We start from the raw sequence: 23,673 nt of genomic DNA, 5'->3' as shown, positions 1-23,673 counted from the left end.
ATATGCTTATATCAAGTATATATTCTTACCTAAGTTTGAAAATTATTTTCCTTCGTAGGATTAAAAACTAAACTCAGATTCATTAGGTTGATTATTTTCCTTTTATCTACAATCATTAATCTCTATTTAGATTTTACCTGAAATGTGTTACATAAGCCAACCCATCTACAGATTGACAGCACCTAGTGGAGTACAAAGAGTGATTCAAAGTTCTTATAGTGAAGTCAGTTAAATAACACTTTGATGTGTAAATAATTCAGACTTGTTTGTGAATTGATAGTATATTCAAATGAAATGAATTTCCCAACTTGATTTCTCAGGAAAATCAGATAATGGCTTCAAATTCAGACATAGTAAAATTGGAATGCCTGCAATTTATCAAGGTAAATAAATCCAGAAATTAGTTGGAAACATAGTTTCAGAGCTTGGGAAATCTAGAACTATGCTAATATGGTAGCCATTAACTGCATGTGGCTACTTAAACTAATTAAAATTAAATAAGATTACAGGAGTTCCCATCGTGGCGCAGTGATTAAAGAATCCGACTAAGAACCATGAGGTTGCGGGTTTGATCCCTGCCCTTGCTCAGTGGGTTAAGGATCCAGCATTGCCGTGAGCTGTGGGGTCCATTGTAGACATGGCTCAGATCCCACGTTGCTGTGGCTCTGGTGTAGGCCGGTGGCTACAGCTCCGATTCAACCCCTAGCCTGGGAACCTCCATATGCCGCAGGAGCGGCCCAAGAAATGGCAAAAAGACAAAAAAAATAAAATAAAAATTAAAAAAATAAATAAAATAAATAAAATGTTTTAAATAAATAAATAAATAAATAAATAAATAAGATTACAGATTTAGTTCCTCATTCTCACTAGTCACATTCCAAATGTTCAGTAGCACATATGTACATACTCAGACCATGTATAGCCAAATACAGCTAGAGACTGTTCTCCTATAGCACCAATACAGAGCACCTCCATCATCATAGAAAGTTCTTTCAGCTATCCATGGTCTCAAAGCCATAGGAAAAGATTTAGGAGCTATTTAGAAATTGAACAGTCGGTAATTTAGCAAACGTTTGTTCAACTTCTTTAGTTTCTGTAGCTGTGTATAAAAATAAATAGACTGAAGTTAAATAAGGGCTCATGTTGTAGTAGAGTTGACAACTTGCAAACAAGTGAACACAGTCATGTGCTAATTACAACAGAAGGAAGTACAGTGTGCTCTGGGCACTAATACAGGAATAGTCTAATTCTGCCTTAGCGTGTTAGCATCTTGAAAGATGAGTAGTATTTCCTGAAGAAAGAAATGGTTCCTTATAGGAAAATGTCAGCAGAAGTCAGGTGTGAATCAAATGTCATGCTAGAGAATAGTAAATAAATCACAGGCCAAGAAATGAAGATGAAACTACTGACTATGGAACATGAGATTGAAAGGAATAAAACAGATAGATAACTGAAAAGCTATAGGGCAGTCAAGTACAGGAAAATGTGGAAAGGAAGAAGCAGGAAGGTCTCCCTCATTAGTTCAGAAAAAATCTCATAGACATTGTGTCCTGTCTCTGTTCTCTCTTTTGTGTAAATTGGTCCATTTCTCCTAAGCTAGAGGGCAAATCTTTAAGGCAACAAGTCTACACTGATGAAAATAACAATACTAAGAGCTACACAGACAGTGCTTATAATAACAATGGCTAACATGCATAAATAGTGCTTACAACATGCCAGTTGCTGTCCTAATGACATGTTAATTCATTTAGTCATCACAACAACCTTAATGAGTATTGACTTAATTTGAAGGCTTTCTACCACAGGTTGGGAAACTAGGTTGCTAACAGTATGTTAACTGTTATTCAGGAGTACAAGGCCCATAGGATCTTCCCAAAACTTTTACTCTCGACCTCTTTAAGTTGGTACCCTAACCTCTTTTTCACTCTCAACCTCTTTAAGTTGGTACCCTAGAGCAAACATGGAGAAGCAGTTTGATAAGGAAGAGGGAAAAGCACTAGGCATTCCAGACAATTTTGTTCAGCTGTCCTTAGAATAAGAGGATATTAGGACATAGGCACACATGGAGAGAAGACTGTGAAAACACAAGAAGAATAAAGCCATTTATTAGCTAAGGAGAGGGGGCTCAGAAGAAACCAACCCTGTCAACACCCCTTGATCTGGAACTTCTAACCTCCAGAACTCTGAGAAAACAAATTTTTGTTTAATCTCTCCAGACTTGGTGCTTCGTTATGGTAGCCCTAGCAAATTAATACAGTAGCAAGATAATGCATCTGTGAATACTGGAACGCATGAATATGTTTTTGATTTCCAGACTGATTTTCTTGCTCTGTCCGCTATACCTTCTACTGAGAAATAGAGCTGGGAGGTGCTTGCTTTGTTCTCTTCAGACCTAATGTGCAGTGGAGAATGCAAGTTGTGTGTCCTTTGAGGTAGAAAGGAAAAAATTAAACTACATATGTAAGATAGATGCTGCCCATAAACATTTTCCTCTTTAATTTTTTCAATGATTATTTTGGTTTTATAGATTATTTTTATAAAAATATAGGTGAACATTTTTAGAAATTAATACAGCCTTAAATATTTCCTAGGTAAACACCCCTCAAAATAAACAATTTATACTGTTAGAGTTTTGTCAAAACAAACTTTAAAATTATTTTGTAAATTCAGGAGGTTAAATTTTTGTTAACTGCACCAAAAAGTTACTTATAATAATTTGGTCTTTTTTTCTGTTGTTTAAAGATTACACGTAGAATATTAGCACTAACTTCATATCTTTTACTAAATCCTTTATTGAACTAGTGATAATTTATGAAACAATAAATAATATTAAGGTTTTTCTGGTGGCCATCTTAGCAACTTATGAGTAATTATATTAGAAAACTCTTTATTTTCCTGAGATTCAGATTAGGGGGGAAAATACCAGACTCCTCACCCCCTGGAGATGGACCTAAATATCTATATAGTATTTTGAAAAATTCCATAGTGATTCTAAGAAGTATTCCCTTTCATCTAGCATACATCTTCTTATCTAATACACTTTATTGGTGCTGTGGGTCACGTGAAAGATTGCTATTTTTTTTTTTTTCTTTTCACGGCTGCATCTGTGGCATATGGAAGTTCCCAGGCTAGGGGTCACCTTGGAGCTGCAGCTGCCGACCTATGCCACAGCCACAGCAACACCGGATCTGAGTCACATCTTCGAGCTATGCCACAGCTTGTGGCAATGCCAGATTCTTAACCCACTGAGCAAGGCCAGGGATCAAACCCACATCCTCATGGACACTATTGCAGGTTCTTAACCCACTGAGCTACAACTGGACCTCCACTATTTTTCTTATTCTCATTTTACATGTGAAGAACTTAGACTGGCAACAATTAAGTAAGTAAAAGTGAAGTATATGGTCAAAGAATTTTTTATTTTTGAAATGCAAAAGAATATTTTCACAGTTATATTTAGCAATGATTAGTAGCAATTGAAAATTTGATAGTAAGATACAATTTATATGTAGGTGTTTATTATGTTTTTTAAAAATTGTTCACTCATTATTATGTTTCCTTTAAAATATCTGCAAATATTTTTAATAATTATGCCCTGACATTTGAATAAAGTCAATTTCTTATATAATAAAGCATAGATAAATAAATGAATTCTGGCACTTCTGTTTCACAGATCAGATTCCAAGGTGATACCTAAGTCCTGTATTTTTTATTGTAAATGTTCATTTGAATTTGCCTCACTTTAAGTGGTTAGTTTATATAAATTAAGTTTTAAGTCTGATGCACTGGGACTTCACTATGTAAGAGAACAGTTGTTTAAATGGTTTTGTAAAATGAGGTAACTTTTTCAGTGACACCAATAATCATATCTTAGGTTGCTTTTAAAGAAATTGAATCTGCTTTGGACTAAATTATATCTCAGGTTTCCTTAGCTCTAACTTCTCCCAGGTTGTATGCTCTGTTTGTTTAGAGGTATTCATGCAAGGCTCACAGTCTCTTATGTCTTTCTATGTACTTCGATCCTTCTCTTTGCTTCCTCACTCCAGAGATAGCTTTTTCTAATATCCTGCTTTTTTTTTTTTTGAAAATTATTTCCTTCTCTGAGGAAATGATTTTATGTTTGCCCATCTTAAATTTTATGTCTTCTTCCATAATTCCTCCATGCCAATATATATATTTTTATTACATATTGTGGAATTTAGAGAGCATTAAATTTTAATTACATTTTTCTAGATTTTTCTAGTCTTCATTAATGTATATACAGGACATAGTTATAGCTTTAATCAGTGACATTTTCATTATAGTACTTCTTTGTGTTACTGTTCAGTGTAACATTTTTATAAATATCTCCATGAATCATTTTGTAGCCTACTTGTAAGAATCATATAAAAGTCTACATGGTTTAGCATTAGTTACAGTCATTGTTAACTTTAATCTGCCCTTTGATGGTAGCCATCTTATTGAAAACATATGTGTCAAGCATATGTTTATCTATTATTCAAGAAGTAATGTAAATATTAATAGCACTGAGTGTTTAAGTTCAGAATACACTTAAAACGTTGAGTAGCTCTACATATCTCTATTCAGAATGCCAGAAGGTGCACTCTTGGCACATTTCAGGCACTTACTTTTATCAGTTGTCCACTCACCCCCCTGTTGACATCATTAACTCAAGCCAGGCATTAAAAGTGTTTTCACTAAAGAATGACAAAAGAAAACTGCCTTGCTGATGTATCCTGTGAGTAGAGTGAGGTCTTAAGCATGGCACCATTTATGGATATAGAGATGTAAAAAGTGGAAGAAACTAAGTGGAGAAGAGGAATATATTTGAGTAGTTTTACAAAGAGTGTAATAAAACTGTCAAGTCTGAACTCTGGTTTCTTTAAAGGGGTTAGGAATTGGAAGAGCAACGGTGCATTTGAGATATATGCAAGCATGATCATTTGTTTTTGTGAAATTTGATGATTTCGAAGAATCTCTCTCTCTCTCTTTTTTTTTTTTTTTTTTTTTTTTTACTTTTTCACGGCAACACCAGATTCTTAACCCACTGAGAGAGACCAGGGATTGAACCCTCATCCTCATGGATACTAGTTGGGTTCATTACCACTGAGCCACAGTAGGAACTCCCTGAAGAATCTCATTATTGAAAGTCCAAAGTACTTCATAATCACTTTATAACACTGTATTTATAAAATATGTCCTATAACATTCTCCTATGCTAATAGAGACATCAGCGATATGAATCACAAAGTGATGGATAATTTACCAGGATTCCTCACCTGGCCGGCTTCTGAGAGTTCTGTGTTCACCAGATTAGATAGTGTATGTCAAATTGTACTAATTCATTTATGATAGTGCTTGAGACAGTTTGGGAACATTTTATTTTAGGTAAAATAGCTGGTCTATCATATGTAGTTGTTGTCTTTCTCCTTATGACATTGTACTATTGTTTATGATGAGATTATGGGAAATTCTACTGCACTTGTGCAAGTGAATGTAAAATGTCTTTGGAATCCAGATAATTTGAGAATAGGTGAATTCTTGATTTTGAATCTGGACAAAAATCTCTTGATTACTTGCCAGAAACCAGATTAGTGATCTCAGAATTCAGGCAGGCACATTTATTGCAAAGTAGCCCTGGCTTGATCTGTGATGTTGGCAACAGTGAAATGATTCTCAACCACACATATGTCTTATCTACCTATCTACATTTTCTTTTCTTTCTTTCTTTCTTGCCTTTTTTTTTTTTTTTTTTTTGTCTTTTTAGGACCACACCACCCACTGCATATGGAAGTTCATTTTCACTTAGACCTTTAAAAATAATTTTCCAAATTGGTATTACTCAGTGGCATAACTTGAATTCTTTAACTGTCTTCTTCTGCCATAACATAAAGGCAGATATTTATGTCTATTTTGTTTACTCCTCCAGCTCCATTACAAAGAACAGCCTCACGTTGTAATAAGACCTCAATAAATATTCGTGGAATGAGTGAATTCCACATACCTTCCAGTCCTCACTGTTCATCTGTTTATTCATTGAACAGAAATTTTCTGAAAACCTACTGTGGGAGTTCCCTGGTAGCTTACTGGGTTAAGGATCTGGCATTGTCACTGCTGTGGTTAAGGTCACTCTGTGGCATGGGTTTGATCCCTGGCCCAGAACTTTCATATGCCACAGGCACAGCCAAAAAAGAAAGAAAATCTATTATGAGCCAGGCTCTAGGGTATAGCATCTTATAAGTAGGGCAAGTTAAGGTATTTGCTTTAGGGGAGCTCTTGTTCTAGTAGAGTGGAAGTGGCTCAGTAAACAGGTAACCAGAGAACTACACAAAATAATTTCAGATAGTGATAAGTGCTAGATTAAAGAATAAAATAGATTGATTTGATAGAAAATGTTTGAAGATATGTATACCCTAGAATTTGGTGGTCAAGGAAGGTCTCTCTGAGGAAATGACATTTGAGATACCTGAGTAATAAGGAGGCATGATTATAAAGATCTTGGGGAAAGATCCATAATTTTTCTGTGCCCCTAAATGAAACCTGTATAGAGAGATAAGTTCTTAGAAATTATAAAATGCATTTTATAGTTATCTACCTGCATCTCCCAAGATTTAAGAATCTCCTTGGCGGGTGGGGGGCTGGAGCAGGGTGGAACCCAGCTGGAAAAGGTGACTGTTCTTTACTTTACAATTTTTCTCCCAGTTATCTTTTCACTATGATTCCTGTTAGAGCTCCTTTTTCTTCCTCCAGCATTTCTTGGTTTTCTGATTCATTATTTCTGTTCTTTTGTTCCCTTCCTTTTATTTTCTTTGAGTTAGTGCCACCTTTTCTCACTCAGTTGGACACTTACTATGTTACTTTTCAATCTTTTCTGTTGTAAGTTTTTAAAGTTCTGGGGTTTTTTTTATCAGTGTAATTTTGCCTGTATTCCAAAGTTTTAACTTATCTTGGCTACAGTTCACTTCTGTTCATTTTTATTTTTCATTATAATTCTTTCTTAATCCACCAATTGAAACCTTTTTAAATTTGTAAACATTTTAAGAATTGCTGGTTTCTAACTTAATTGTACATAAAGGACATACAGTACTGATTCTTTGAAATTTTTAAGACTTGGTCTATAGTGTCCTGTATGGTTTATTCTTGTAATTTTCATTTCAATTCTGATTTCTTGAAAAGAATGTATGTTTTCTAATTGTTTGATGCAGTATACTTTATGTGGCCATTGTGTCAGATTATTAATGATGTAATAAAGAACAACATTGCAAGAAAAATTGCAAATTATCTTCCTTCATAACTCTTGTCTGTTCTGTTATTACCAAGAAAGATATTTAAATAGCCTTCCATTATTCAACATAGTATTGGAAGTACTAGCCACATCAGTCAGACAAATAAGAGATAAAAGGTATCCAAATTGGAAGAGAAGAGGTAAAATTGTCACTATGTGCAGATGACATGATACTATATATAGAAAACCCTAAGGACTCAACTCAAAAACTGCTTGAACTGACCAACAAATTCAGCACAGTAGCTGGATATAAGAGTAGCATTCAGAAATCTCACATCCATATACTAACAATGAAATATTAGAAAAGGAATACAAAAACACAATACCTTTTAAAATTACATCCAAAAAAATTAGATACCTGGGAATAAACCTGACCAAGGAGGTGAAAGACTTATATGCTGAGAACTATAAAACATTAACCAAGGAAATTAAAGAAGATTCAAAGAAATGGAAAGATTTTTCATACTCCTGGGTTGGAAAAATTAATATTGTAAAAATGGCCATACGACCCAAAGCAATCTACAGATTCAGTACAATCCCTATCAAATTACCCATGACATTTTTCACAGAACTACAATAAACAATCCAAAAATTTGCATGGAACCACAAAAGACCCAGAATTGGCAAAGCAATCCTGATGAACAAAAACCAAGCAGGAGCATAACTCTCCCAGACCTCAGGCAATATTACAAAGCCACCATCATTAAGACAGTGTGGTAATGGTACCAAAACAGATACACTGACCAATGGAATAAAATAGAGAACTCAGAAATAAACCCAGACACTTAGAGTCAATTAATCTTTGACGAAGGAGGCAAAAATATAAAATGGGAAAAAGACAGTCTTTTCAGCAAGTTTTGCTGGGAAAACTGGACAGCTGCATGTCAATCAGTGAAACTGGGACATACCCTCACACCATGAATAAAAATAAACTCAAAATGGCTTAAAGACTTAAATGTAAGACAAGACACCATCAAACTCCTAAAAGTGAACATAGGCAAAACATTCTCTGACATCAGCCTTACAAATGTTTTCTCAGGCCAGTTCTCCAAGGCAACAGAAATAAAAGCAAAGATAAACCAATGGGACATAGTCAAACTGACAAGCTTTTGCACACCAAAGGAAACCATTTTAAAAAAAACAAAAAGACAATTTACAGAATGGGAGAAAAGTTTCAAACAATGCAACTGACAGGAGCTTAATCTCTAAAATATACAAACAACTTAGACAACTCAACAGCAAAAAATCGAACAACCCAATTGAAAAATGGGCAAAAGACCTGAATAGACATTTCTCCAAAGAAGATATACAGGTGGCCAACAAACACATGAAAAAATGCTCAACATTGCTGATTATAAGAGAAATGGAAATCGAAACTACCATGAGATACCACCTCACACCAGTCAGAATGGCCATCCTTAATAAGTCCACAGATAACAGATGCTGGAGGGGCTGTGGAGAAAAGGGAACCCTCCTGCACTGTTGGTGGGAATGGAAACTGGTACAGCCACTATGGAGAGCAGTTTGGAGATACCTTAGAAATCTATACATAGAACTTCCGTATGACCCCGCAATCCCACTCTTGCGCATCTATCCGGACAAAACTCTACTTAGAAGAGGCACGTGCACCCGCATGTTCATTGCAGCACTATTCACAATAGCCAGGACATGGAAACAACCCAAATGTCCATTGACAGACGACTGGATTCGGAAGATGTGGTATATATACACAATGGAATACTACTCAGCCATAAAAAAGAATGACATAATGCCATTTGCAGCAACATGGATGGAACTAGTGAAATGAGTCAGAAAGACAAATACCATATGATATCACTTATAACTGGAATCTAATATACAGCACAAAGGAACCTTTGTACAGAAAAGAAAATCATGGACTTGGAGAATAGACTTGTGTCTGCCCCAGGGGAGAGGGAGAGAGTGGGAGGGATCAGGAGCTTGGGGTTATTGGGTAAAACTTAGAATGGATTTACAAGAAGATCCTGCTGAGTAGCATCGAGAACTATGTCTTGATACTTACACTGAAACAGGACAAATGGTGGGGGGAAAATGTATACGTGTAAGAGGAACTTGGTCCCCATGCTGTACAGCGGAAAAAAAATAATAAAACGAAAAAAAAAGAAAATGCAGTGTATATACACAAAGGAATACTACTCAGCCATAAAAAAATGATGTACTGCCATTTGCAGCAACATGGATGAAACTAGAGACTGTCATCCTGAGTGAAGTAAGTCAGAAAGAGAAAGGAGAATACCATATGACATCACTTATCTCGAATCTAATATATGACACAAATGAACCTTTCCACAGAAAAGAAAATCATGGACTTAGAGAACAGACTTGTGGTTGCCAGGGGGAGGGGGGGGATGGACTGGAAATCTGGGATTAATAGATGCAAGCTATTGCCTTTAGAATGAATAAGCAATGGATAAGCACTGGGAACTATATATAGTCACTTATGATGGAGCACGATAATGTGGGAAAAAGGAATGTTTATGTGTATGTGTGACTGGGACACTTTGTTGTACAGTAGAAAATTGACAGAACACTGTAAACCAGGTATAATGGAAAAAATAAAAATCATTAAATAAAAATAAATAAAACAGCCTACCATATTAGTGAGTTTGGATTTCTCTCTGTAGTATTTTTTTAATTCAATTTTATTTTTCTCTTTAAATAAGCTAATTTAGTCCCTTTGTATTTTATTAATATATTTGGATTTTTTTCTAACAGTTTATTTTGTGTTTTCCATTCACGTTACTTTTCTGTGCTGGATTTCTCTTTTCTACTTTCTTTGAAATGAGGTCTTTCAATCTCACCTGAAATGTTTTTATTTCACTCTCTGATTGAATGATGACTTAAAATCTGAGTATAAATTTCTAGGTGGATAATTACTTTCTTCTTAAGATTTTGAAAATATTAGTACACTGTATTCTTTTAGTGCTGTAGTTGAGAAATTTGCTGTTCTAATTGTTTTATAAATAATAAATCTTTTCCTCATTCCTTGGATGCTTTTAAGATCTTTGTTTTCGATGTTGTACAGCTGTACTACAGAGTTTTTAGGCGTAGATTTTTTTTCCACCTTTACTGAGATATTATTGACCTACAGCACTGTATAAGTTTAAGTTCTGCAGCATAATGACTTGACTTATATATTATGAAGCAGTTACCATAAAAAGTTTAGTTAACATGTCATCTCGTTATAGATACAGAAAAAAAGAATGGTTTTCTTTTTGATGAGAACTTCTCAGATTTATTCTATTAGCAACTTTCAAATACATTATATAGCAGTGTTATCTATGGTCACCATGTTGTACATCACATCCCCAGTACAGTTACCTTATAAGGAGAAACATTCTAATCCTACCCCAGCCTCACTTCTGCTAACCATAGATCTGATCCGTTTGTTTGTTTGTTTGTTTGTTTGTTTTTAAGATTTCCCATATAAATGAGGTCAGTTTTTGTCTTTTCTCTATCTGACTTATTTCACTTAGCCTGTGCTGGCAAGTTACCTCCACATTGTGGCAAATGGCAGGATTTTCTTCTTTTTATGACTTAATAATATTCCAGTATATGTGTGTATTTGTTAGTATACAGCACAACTTCATCCATTCTCATTTGTCAGTGGACTCTTAGGTTGTCTCGGTGTCTTGGCCATGATCATGTGGTAGTTCTATTTTTAATTTTTTGAGGAACCTCCATAATGTTTTCTATAGCAGCTGTACCAATTCATATTTCCATCTACAATGCACAGGGGTACTCCACATCCTTCACTGCTTTGTCATCTTTTGTCTTTTTGATAATAGCCATTCTAACAGTTGTGAGGTAATATCATTATGGTTTTGTTTATCATTTTTCTAATGATCAGTGATATTGAGCACTTTTCTGTGTACCCCTTAGCCACTTGAGTATCTTTGGAAAAATGTTTGTTCTGGTCCTTTGCCCATTTTCAGTTGTATTATTTGTTTTTTTTTTTTTTTTTTGCTCTTCAGTTGTAGGAGTTATTTATATATTTTGGATATTAACTCCTTGTCACATGTATGATTTGCAAATCTTTTTTTCCATTCTATCAATTGTCTTTTCATTTTGTGGATCATTTCTCTTGGTGTGCAAAAACTTTTTAGTTTAGTCCCACTTGTTTATTTTTGATTTTGTTGTTTGCGCTTTAAGTGTCATATCCAAAAACCCATGTCAAGGAGTTTTTTTCCTTTGTATTAATCTAGGAGTTTTGTGGCTTCACATGTTGCATTTAAGTCCTTAATACATTTTGAGTTAATTTTTGTGAGTAGTGTAAGATAGTTTCATTCTTTTACATGTGAATATCCAATTTTCCTAGCCCCATTTATTGAAGAGACTGTGAGTTCTGCATTGAGTATTTTTGGCTCCCTTGTCAAACAATAGTTGTCTATATATACATAGGTTTGTTTCAGGTTCTTGATTCTCTTTCACTGGTCTATGTTTCTATCTTAATACCAGTACCATACTGTTCTGGTTACTATATCTTTATACTACAGGTTGAAATCAGGAAATATGATACATCCCACTTTGTTCCTTGTTCTCAGAATTGTTGTGGTTAGTCAAGATTTTTTGTGGTTCCATGTAAATCTTAGGATTATTTTTTCTACTATTAAAAAAATGCTATGTCAACTATAATGAAAAAAATTAAAACCTTTAAAAAAATATACCCTTGAGGCAGAATATTGTATTTAAAATTCATGAAAAGCAAAAAGGACGCACAAAAAAGCTAATATTCTGACATTCCTCTCTACAAAAGAATACCTCTGGCCAATATGCTGACACCTAGTATCTAGATACCAGTTGGGCTAGTTCAAACCCTTCCTGGCATAATCTGGACCAATCTTCTGGCTAATAGAAAATGGAACCTCATCAACAGCACTTTTCAAATTACAGACTAGTGTGGCATTATATTATTTTACAGTACTGGAAGTTCTTTTCTCATTAATGAGGTTTTGTTCACATTAACATTTTAGCAAAATACGCATGAGATATAAAACTAGAATACTTAATATTCATGCTTATTATACTATAATACCTTGCCTAAGAGTTCAGAGATGAAATCGCATTTGTGACCTGCATATGCCAGTATTTCTAAACCTTTCCATTAGTATTCACATTAGAGATAAGTGAATGAAAGTAAAAATTGTCTGCAAATTGAAAAAAATGCCATTGGAATCTTCATAGAGATTGCATTGAATCTGTAGGTAGCTTTGGGTATTATGTACATTTTAACAATAGTAATAATTCTAATCCATGAACACAAGATACCTTCACATTTATTTGTGTCTTATTTGATTTTTATCAGTGTTTTATAGTTTTCAGGGTAGAGATCTTTCACCTCCATGGTTACATTTATTCCTACTTATTTTATTGTTTTTGATGCTTTTATAAATAGTTTTTAAAATTTTCTTTTTCAAATAGTTCATTGTTAATGTATAGAAATGATCCTGTTTTTGTATCTTAATTTTGTAGGCTGCAACTTTACTGAATATATTAGTTAGACCTAATAGTTGTTTGGTGGAGTCTTTTAAGATTTTCTGCATATAAAATTATGTCAGAAAGGCTCTGGGCACCACCTCCACCTCCCTGAGGGTTACTGCCACTGCCCAGGGCCCTGCAACCAGGAGCAGCCTGTACCTCTACTTCCTCACGGGTCCTCTTTCAAGTGCCTGGCAACTAGGCACTGGCTACAAACCCTGCCCATTGCCTCTATTTCCTTGGAAGCATTCACAGGCTGTACACTGGCATACCCACTATCAAAGGGATAACAGCCTGCATACACTGAGGAAAGAGACAGCAAGCATCCAAACCAAAAGCAGCCCTCACGCCAAAGAAAAAAAATAGTAAGCCCACACAAGCTACCCAGGAGCACTCCGGTAATATAAATAGCCCTTCACGATTACAGTAGATAATTGTTTTCCTTAAACCCACAGAACAAGAAAAATATAAACAAAATGAAGAAGCACAGAAACCATTCCCAGTTAAAAGAACAGAATTCCACTGAAGGAGCAAACAACAAAACAGACCTCTGCAGTCTAACAGACACTGAGTTCAAAAAGGAGGTAATGAAAATACTGAAGGAATTAAGAGTGGATATGAACAGTAATGCAGATTACTTTAGAAAGGAACTAGAAACTATAAGGAAGAGCCAAAAAAATTATAAAATTCATGTGCAGAGACATGTGCTGAGTTAAAGGCATTGAAGAGCAGAATGAGTAATGCAGAGGAACGAATAGTGACTTGGAAGATAGAAAAATGGAAATCACCCAATAGGACAGCAGACAGAAAACCAAATGAAAAATCATGAAAGCAATATAAGAAATCTATGAGATAACATAAAGCATGCCAGTCTACACGTAATAGGGATTTCAGAAGGAGAAGAAAATGAAAAGGGGATTGAAAATATATTTGAAGAAATTATAGCTGAAAACTTTCCAAATCTGAAGGAAACAGACATCAAGATCCTCAGAGGGCCCCAGTCATGTTGAACCCAAACAGACCTACACCAAGACATATTATAATAACGACAAAAGTTATAGATAAGGTAAATGATTCTAAAGGCAGCAAAAGCAAAGAGTTAGTTAAAAGGGAGCTCTGCATATAGCTAAAGAGTTAATTTATTTTTTATTTTTATTTTTTGCCCTTTTTTTTTTTTTTCCAGGGCTGCACTCGTGGCTTATGGATGTTCCCAGGCTAGGGGTCAAATTGGAGTTGTAGCTGCCAGCCTATACCACAGCCACAGCAGCGCGGGATCCAAGCCACGTCTGTGACCTACACCACAGCTCACAGCAGCGCCAGATCCTTAACCCACTGAGCAAGGCCAGGGATCAAACCCACAACCTCTTGGTTCCTGGTCAGATTCATTAACCACTGCACCACAACAGGAACTCCTAAAGAGTTAATTTAAAAGGACCCTCCCCCCATACAGCTATCAGGTGATTTCTCCACAGAAGCACTATAGGCCAGAAGAGAGTGGCAAGATATGTTCACAGTTCTAAAAGGGAAATAATTTGCAGCCTAGAATACTCTACCCAGCCAAGCTTACCATTTAAAATAGAAGGGGAAATAAAATTTCCCAAACAAAGACTAAAAGTATATGGCAATACTAAACCCATTCTAAAAGAAATATTGAAAAGTCTCCTCTAAGTAGGAAAGAAGAAAGAAGATAGGGGATAGAGGAAATCACAATTGGAAAGTAATTGCTTAAATAAGCCAGTATACATATCTAAAAGGGGGGAAAAAACCCACCTATTTGTGAAAACAATGATAAACACCAGGAACAGCGAAAGGATAAACATGGAGGTGTAAAAAAGGACATCAAAATCTTAAAATTTGGGGAAGGAGAGTAAGACAATCTAGACTTTTTTTTTTAAGAGTGTGTTTGAACCAATATGACTGTCAGGCTAAAGCAAGCAGATGTAGGAAGAGGTTAATATACAGGGCAACCACAAAGTAAAACTAGATGATATATGCACAAAAACTGAAAAGAAGATACAAGCATAAAATAAAAGGAAGTCATCCAACCAAAAAAAGAAAAGAACAAAGGAGAAACATAGAATCAACTGGAAAACAAAGTTTAAAATGGCAGTGAATACGTATCTATCAATAATTACCTTAAATGTCAGTGGACTGAATGCTCCAGTCAAAAGACATAGAGTGGCAGACTGGATTAAAAAAACAAGAGCCTACAATATGCTGCCTAAAAGAGATTCACTTTAGGGCAAAGGACACATATAAATTGAAAGTAAGGGGATGGAAAAAGATAGTTCATTTGAATAGAAATGACAGGAAAGCATAAGTTGCAATACTCATATCAGACAAAAGTCTTTAAAACAAAATCTGGAGTTCCCATCGTGGCTCAGCCGAAATGAATCTGACTAGCATCCGTGAGGACACAGGTTCGATCCCTGGCTTCATTCAGTGGATTAGGGATCTGGTGTTGCCTTGAGCAATGGTGTAGGTTGCAGATGTGGCTTGAATCCTGTGTTGCTGTGGCTGTGGTCTCTAGCCTGGGACCCTCCATGTGCCACCATTGCAGCCCTTGAAAGCCAAAAAAAAATAGTCCATAAGGAAAGATAAAAAAGGATACTATTTAATGATAAAAGGATCAATTCAAGAAAAGGATATTACACTCATTGATATGTATGCCCCTCATATAGGAGCACCCAAATACATGCAATTAATACTAACAGACATAAAAGGAGAAGTTAATGGGAATACAGTAATAAGAGATTTTAACACCCTAGAGATCATAAATGACACAAAAGAACAGTTAAACTTAATTGATATTTTCAGGATGTTACATCCAAGAAAACCAGAATATACATTCATTTCAGGTGCACATGAAACATTGTCTAGGATTGACCACATGCTGGGGCACAAAACTAACCTGAACCAATTTAAGAATGTAGAAATTATTTCAAGCATCCTCTCTGACCACAGTGGCGTGAAACTAGAAATCAACCACAGGGGTGAAAATGTGGGGAAAAAAAAAAAAAGTACATGGAAACTAAAAAACATGCTACTAAAAAACCAGTGGGTCAAGGAGGAAATCAAAAAGGAAATTTAAAAAAAACTTCAACACGATTGACAATGAAAGTACAACCGTTCAAAATCTACATGATCCTACAAAAGCAGTTCTTAGCAGTAAGTTCATAGCAATACAAACCTTCCTCAAAAAAGAAGAAAAATCTCAAATCAACAGCCTGACCTACCACCAAAAAGTATTAGAAAAAGAAGGACAAACAAAACCTTAAGTCAGTAGAAGGAAGGATATCATAAAGATCAGAGAGGGAATCAATAAAGTAGAGTTCCAAAAAACAATAGAAAAAAATCAAACCAAGAGATGCTTCTTTGAAAGGGTAAACAAAATTGACAAACCTCTGGCCATACTCACCAAGAAGAGAGAGAGAACCCAAATAAAAAAATAAAAAAATAAAAAAAAGAGAGATGAAAAAAGAGAAATCTCAATAGATACTGCAAAAATACCAAAAAAATAAGAGAATACTATGAACAATTATATGCCAACACATTTGAAAACCTAGAAGAAGAGGACACCTTTCTAGAGACATACAGCCCACCAAAACTGAATTAAGAAGAAATAGGGAGTTCCCGTCGTGGCGCAGTGGTTAAGGAATCCGACTAGAAACCATGAGGTTTCGGGTTCGGTCCCTGCCCTTGCTCAGTGGGTTAACGATCCGGCGTTGCCGTGAGCTGTGGTGTAGGTCGCAGACGCGGCTCGGATCCCGCGTTGCTGTGGCTCTGAAGTAGGCCGGTGGCTACAGCTCCAATTCGACCCCTAGCCTGGGAACCTCCATACGCCACGGGAGCGGCCCAAGAAATAGCAACAACAGCAACAACAACAAAAGACAAAAGACAAAAAAAAAAAAAAAAGAAGAAGAAGAAATAGACCATTTAAACAGACCAATCACTAGAAATGAAATTGAACATGTAATAATAAAAAATAAAATTTCCTACAAACAAAAGTTCAGGACCAGATGGCTGCACGGGCAAATTTTACCAAACATACCAAGAACTTATACCTATCCTTTCTTAAACTTTTCCAAATGACTGAAGCAGGAACACTCCTAAAGATATCCCATGAAGCCACCATTACTCTAATACCAAAACCAGACAAAGACACTACCAGCATAGAAAAAAAAAATTTTTTTTTTTTGTCTTTTTGCTATTTCTTGGGCCGCTCCCACAGCATATGGAGGTTCCCAGGCTAGGGGTCGAATCGGAGCTGGAGCTGCCTGCCTACGCCAGAGCCACAGCAACGAAGGATCCGAGCCGCGTCTGTAACCTACACCACAGCTCACGGCAACGCCAGATCGTTAACCCACTGAGTAAGGCCAGGGACCGAACCTGCAACCTCATGGTTCCTAGTCGGATTCGTTAACCACTGCGCCACGACGGGAACTCCTTTTTTTATTGTTGTTGTTGTTGTTGAGACTCAAAAATTTTAAACAAAATTTTAGCCAACCGAATCCAACAACACATAAAAAAGATCATACACCACAATCTAGGAGGATCCATCCCAGGTTCACAAGGATGGCTCAATATATGCAAATCAGTCAGCATCATACACCACATTAACAAAAACCACATGATCATCTCAATAGATGCAGAAAAAGCATTTGACAAAATCCAACATCCTTTCTTGTTAAAAACTCTTAGCCAAGTAGCTATAGAGGGAACATAACATAACAAAAGCTGTTTATGACAAACCTACAGCCGGTATAATACCCAACAGAGAAAACTGAAAGACTTCCTGCTAAAATCTGCAAGAAAATAAGCATGCCCACTCTCACCACTTTTATTCAACTTAGTACTGGAAGTCCTAGCCACAGCAATCAGACAAACGAAAGAAAAGATGTCCAGATTGCAAGAGAAGAGGTAAAATTGTCACTATATGCAGATGAGATGAGATGATACTGTATATAGAAAACCCTAAGGACACGACACAAAAACTATTCAAACTGATCAACAAATTCAGCAAAGTAGCAGAATAAAAGATTAACATTCAGAAATTGGTTGTATTTCTGTATACTAACAATGAAATATTAGAAAAGGAATATAAAAAATACCTTTTAAAATCACACCCCAAAAATTAAATACCTAGGAATAAACCTTACCAAGGAGGTAAAAGATCATATGCTGAGAACTATAGAACATTAATCAAGGAAATTAAAGAGAATTCAAAGGAATGGAAAGATATCCCATACTCCTGAATTGGAAGAATCAATATTGTTAAAGTGGCCATGCTATCCAAAGCAATCTACAGATTTAATGTGATCCCTATCAAATTACCCATGACATTTTTCACAGAACTAGAACAAACAGTACAAGAATTTGTATGGAACCATAAGAGACCCAGAATTGCCAAAGCAGTCCTGGGCAGCAGGGGAGGAGGGGTGGGAACAAAGTAGGAGGCATAACTCTCCCAGGCTTCAGACAGTATTACCAAGGTACAGTAATTAAGACAGTGTAGTACTTGGATGAAAACAGACACATGGACGAATGGAACAGAATAGAGAAATGAACCCAGACATCTATGGTCAATTAATCTTTGACAAAGGAGGCAAGAATATAAAGTGGTAAAAAGGGAGTTCCCATCATGGCTCAGTGGTAATGAACTCGACTACTATCCATGAGGACGCAGGTTCAATCCCTGACCTCCCTCAGTGGGTTAATGATCCAGCATTGCTGCAAGCAATGATGTAGGTCACAGATGCTGCTCAAATCTGCCGTGGCTGTGGCTGTGGCTTAGGCTGGCAGCTGTAGCTCCGATTTGACCCCTAGCCTGGGAATTTCCATATGCCACAGGTGCAGCCCAAAAAGACCAAAAAAAAAAAAAAAAAAAAAAAAGTAAAAAGATAGTCTCTTCAGCATGTGGTGCTGGGAAAACTGGACATCTGCAGGTAAATCAATGAAACTAGAACACAGTCTTACACTATGTACAAAAAGAAACTCAAAATGGCTTCAAAAGTTAAACATAAGACAAGACAACAAAAAACTAGAAGAGGATAGGTAAAACATTCTTCAACATCAACTGTACAGACCTTTTCTCAGATCAATCTCCCAAGACAATAGAAATAAAATAAAAAATAAACCAGTGGGACCAATTCAAACTTACAGGCTTTTGCACAGCAAAGGAAACAATTAAAAATTAAAAAGACAACATTCAGAATGATAGACAATAGTTGTAAACAATGCAGTCAACAAGGGCTTAATCTCCAAAACATGCAAACAACACAGGCAACTCAACAGCAAAAAACAAAAAACCATTTCCATATGATACAGAATGAATCTCATGGCATTCCCATCATGGCGCAGCAGAAGTGAATCTGACTAGGAACCATGAGGTTTCAGATTCGATCCCTGGCCTTGCTCAGTGGGTTAAGGATCTGGTGTTGCTTTGAGCTGTGGTGTAGGTCACAGATGCAACTCAGATCTAGCGTTGCTGTGGCTCTGGTGTAGGCTGCCAGCTGTAGCTCCGATTAGACCCCTAGCCTGGGAATCTCCATATGCTACAGGTACGGCCCTAAAAAGACAAAAAGACAATCAAACAAACAAACAAACTCAATTGAAAAATGGGCAGAAGACCTAAAGAGACATTTCTCCAAAGAAGACATACTGATGGCCAGTAGGCACATGAAGAAATGCTCAACATCACTAGTAGAGAAATGCAAATCAAAAACTTCGTTGAAGTACCACCTCATATTGGTCAGAAGGGCCATCATTAATAAGTCTACAAATAACAAATTCTGGAGGGGGTGTAGTGAAAAGAGAATCCTCCTACACTGTTGGGAATGTAAATTGGTGCAACCACTATGGAAAACGTTATGGAGGTTCCTCAGAAAACTAAATATAGAACTACCATATGATCCAGCAATCCCACTGTGGGTCATATATCCAGACAAAGCTTTCACTCGTATGTTCATAGTAACACTATTTACAGTTGTCAAGACCTGGAAGCAACCTGAATGTCCATTGACAGATGAATGGATTAAGATGTGGTAATGTACATCTACCACAATGGAATATTACTCAGCCACAAAAAAAGAATAAAATAATGCCATTTGCAGCAATGGAGATGCAACTAGAGATTCTTGTACTCAGTGAAGTAAGAGAAAGAAATACTATATGATATCACTTACATGTGGAATCTAAAATATGACACAAATGAATATATCTATAAAACAACCAGACTCACAAACATGGAGAACAGACTTGTGGTTGGTAAGGGAGTGGGGAAGGAGTGGGATAGACTGGGAGTTTGGGGTTAGTAGATGCAAACTATTACATTTGGAATGGATAAGCAGTGAGGTCCTACGTATACCACAGGGAACTATATCCAGTCACTTGTGATAGAACATGATAGAAGATAATATAAGAAAAAGAATGAATATATATGTATGACTGGGTCACTTTGCTGTACAGCAGAAATTAACACAACATTGTAAATCAAACTATACTTTTTAAAAAATTATTAATTAAAAAATAAAGTGGACCTCAAGCATAAAATAAATAGAATTATGTTAGGAATTCTCTTATTCCTGTGCTGCAGCAGGTTAAGGCTCCAGTGTTGTCACTGCAGCACTTGGGTTGCTACTGTGGCGCAGGTTCAGTCCCTGGCCGGGAAACTTCCACACGCCATGAGCATGGCAATAAATAAATAAATAAATGTATGCTCTCTGCACATAAATACAGTTTTTCAGGGTTTTTTTTTTTTTTTTTGTGGGTATTTTTTTGGTCTTTTGTCTTTCTAGGGCCGCACCCGTGGCGTATGGAGGTTCCCAGGCTAGGGGTCCAATCGGAGCTGTAGCTGCTGGCCTACCCACAGCCACAGCAACACCAGATCCAAGCTGCGTCTGGGACCTACACCACAGCTCATGGCAACGCCGGATCCTTAACCCACTGATCAAGGCCAGGGATTGAACCTGCAACCTCGTGGTTCCTAGTTGGATTTGTTTCTGCTGCACCACAACAGGAAGTCTGAGACAGTTTTACTTTTTTTCCAATTTTGATGTCTTTTATTTCTTTTTCTTGCCTGATTGCTCTGCCCCGTATTTCCTGTACTGTGTTGAAAAGGAGTGGTGAATATGGGCACACTTGTTTTATTTGTAATCCTGGAGGAAAATCTTTCAACCTTTCATCATTAAGTGGACTTCATATATAGCATTTATTATGTTGACATACATTCCTTCTATACCTAGTTTTTTGCATTTTTATCATGAACAAATACTGAATTTTGTCAGTTGTTTTTCTGTATGTATTGAGATGATCTTTTAAATTTCATTCTATTACTGTGATGGATCACATCTATTGATTTGTTTGTGGTGAGCCATCCTTGTTTCCCAGAAATAAATCTCACTTGATTGTGATGAATGATCCTTTTAATGTGCTGCTGAGTTTTGTTTGCTTGTATTTTATTGATAGTTTTTACATCTATATTCATCAGGGATATTGTTATATAGTTTGCTTTTAAAATAGAGTATTCAACTGAAAAAGTTAGAAAATCAATGTGGTAAGCCTAAGAAAAGCAAAAGAAAGTTGAAAATAAATAAATGCATTGTGGGTTAAGCACCTGACATAGTATCCAGGAGGATGTGGGTTCAATTCCTGGCTTAGTGGGTTAAGGATCCAGCATTGCTTCAAACTGTGGCATAGGTCGCAGATTCGATTGGGATCTGGCGTTTCTGTGGCTCTGTTGTAGGCTGGCAGCTGCAGCTCTGATTCCACCCCTAGCCCGGGAACGTACATATTCCATAGGCGTGGCCCTAAAAAGAAATTAATTCTTTGGAAAGAAATCTGCTTAGATGACTACCATAACCTTCTGACAGATCTTCTGTTATCTGGTTGCTACAGTGTAGCCAGAGTGATCCTTCATAGCACTACCTGCTTGAGTAACTTTTCCTTGTGTTTAGAATGGCTCGCAGGACTCTTTTTTTCCTGTTTCGTCTTTTTGTCTTTTAGGGCCACACCCACGACATATGGAGCTTCCCAGGCTAGGGGTCCAATCGGATCTGTAGCGGCCCGCCTACGCCATGGCAATGCAGGATCCCAGCCGTGTCTGCAACAGCAAAGCCAGATCCTTAACCCACTGAGCAAGGCCAGGGATCGAACCCACATCCTCATGTATGCTACTCAGATTTGTTAACCACTGAGCCATGATGGGAATTCTGGCTCACAGGATCTTAAAAACCCAACTCCTGTCTACTTTTCCCCACATTTCTCACCTTTTTCCTGTATCCCATATCTCCAACCCTTATCTCCTCCTGCCCTCTTCTCCAGCCATATAGAACACAGAACTTCTTTTGGCTTACTGAATGTTGATAACATTTCCTTTCCTGGAGCTTTGCATTTGCTCTGTACCTTAAAGGCCTCCCCACTCTTGTCTAACTAGTTCCTGCTCAGTCTTCAGGACTCAGTTTAAATTGTATTCTCTGCAAAGCCATTAAATACACAAACATACACATGTGTGTACACATGTACACACACATTTTCAGTTAACAGACTATTTTAGATACTTGGTCCTATGTGCTCTTGTAACACTTAACTTCTCCTGTCATAGCATTTATCACCAGTAAATATCAAGGAAATGTTTGAAAAAGAGTTTCACTGGGGCACTCTATCAGAAAACATTTCTTTTGTCTTTTTCCTCTTTTTTTCTTTTGTCTTTTTAGGGCTGCACTCGCAGTATATGGAAGTTCCCAGGCTAGGGGTCCAATTGGAACTGGCACTGGAGCTACTGGCCACAGCCACGCCAGATCTGAGCCGCGTCAGTGACTACACCATAGCTCAAGGCAATGCCGGATTCTTAACCCACTAAGCGAGACCAGGGATCGAACCTGTGTCCTCATGGATACTAGTCAGATGTGTTATCGCTAAGCCACAATAGGAACTCCCAAAAACATATTTCTTGGGAGTTCCCATTGTGGCACAGCAGAAAAGAATCCGACAGTATCCATGAGGACGCGTGTTGGGTCCCTGCCATTGCTTAGTGGGTCAGGGATCTGGCGTTGCCATGAGCAGTATTATAGGTTTCAGACATGGTTTGGATCCACATTGCTGTAACTGTGGCATAGGCCGGCAGGTGTAGCTCCAATTCGACCCTTAGCCTGGAAACTTCCATATGCCACAAGTGCAGCCCTTAAAAAAAGCAAAAAAAAAAAAAAAAGAAAGAAAGAAAGAAAAGGAAAGAAAACATATTTCTAAAGTTACAATGTTTAGAAGGATTAAAATAAAAAATTTCCAAAGCTACTTTTGCCAAAGTAGATAGCATCATCAATGAGATACACCAGCAGAGTATATTGTGTGCTAAAGGAGCTATCTTAAATTTAGCAAATAGTATTGGTTTGCTTTCTAGGGAAAAATATATTTTTGGATCATCTCCAAATAAAGTTTAGGTACATTAAAAAACTAAGTATAAACAATCAAATTATATAAAACTAGAATAAAAGAGAAACTAGCATTTTTATCAAACCTTTAGGTCGGCATTATCCAGTGGAAATATGATGCCAGTCACATAAGTAATTTAAAAAATTTTAGTAGCCATGTTAAAAAAGTAAAAATAGAGGAGAAATTAATTGTAATGATGTTTTATTTAACCCAGTATGTCAGGATATTATTTCAATATGTAATCAGTATTAAAATTAGAACTAATTATTTCACATTGTTGGGTTCTTTTGTACTAAGTCTTTGAAATCTGGTGTGTATTTTGCACTTACAGCACACCACCATATAGTCAAAGACAAGCCACATTTTAAGTGCTTGACAAATAGCAACAAGTTAAATTTAGAAACAATGGAAGATGTCACAAAGGGAAAAATAGGTAACATTAG

At 36.6% G+C, this 23,673-nt stretch overlaps 2 protein-coding genes across 14 annotated transcripts in view; one reads left to right on the top strand and one right to left on the bottom strand.

Annotated features, from left to right (window-relative positions):
- The window catches only part of CAB39L (calcium binding protein 39 like), a 722,245-nt gene that overhangs the window by 327,629 nt on the left and 370,943 nt on the right, over positions 1–23,673 (bottom strand). The window lies entirely within an intron of this gene.
- Positions 1–23,673, top strand: part of FNDC3A (fibronectin type III domain containing 3A) — a 193,726-nt gene that overhangs the window by 67,772 nt on the left and 102,281 nt on the right. For 4 of the 12 annotated variants that reach the window (XM_084981597.1, XM_084981598.1, XM_084981595.1 and 1 more), the window contains exon 3: positions 13,258–13,386. The exons of the other annotated variants lie outside the window; for them this stretch is intronic. In XM_084981597.1, coding sequence (XP_084837723.1) covers positions 13,258–13,386 — 129 coding nt within the window. The remainder of the gene's footprint in view (positions 1–13,257; positions 13,387–23,673) is intronic. 12 annotated transcript variants of the gene reach the window in all.

The sequence above is a fragment of the Sus scrofa genome, chromosome 11 (genome assembly GCF_054392235.1).
Source record: "Sus scrofa isolate SSC_HxYL_T2T_F1_AM1 chromosome 11, Sscrofa_HxYL_maternal_Yorkshire_Landrace_v2.0, whole genome shotgun sequence".
NCBI lineage: Eukaryota > Metazoa > Chordata > Mammalia > Artiodactyla > Suidae > Sus > Sus scrofa.
Note: the sequence above shows the minus strand (reverse complement) of the source record. Positions and strands in the feature narration are given on the sequence as shown.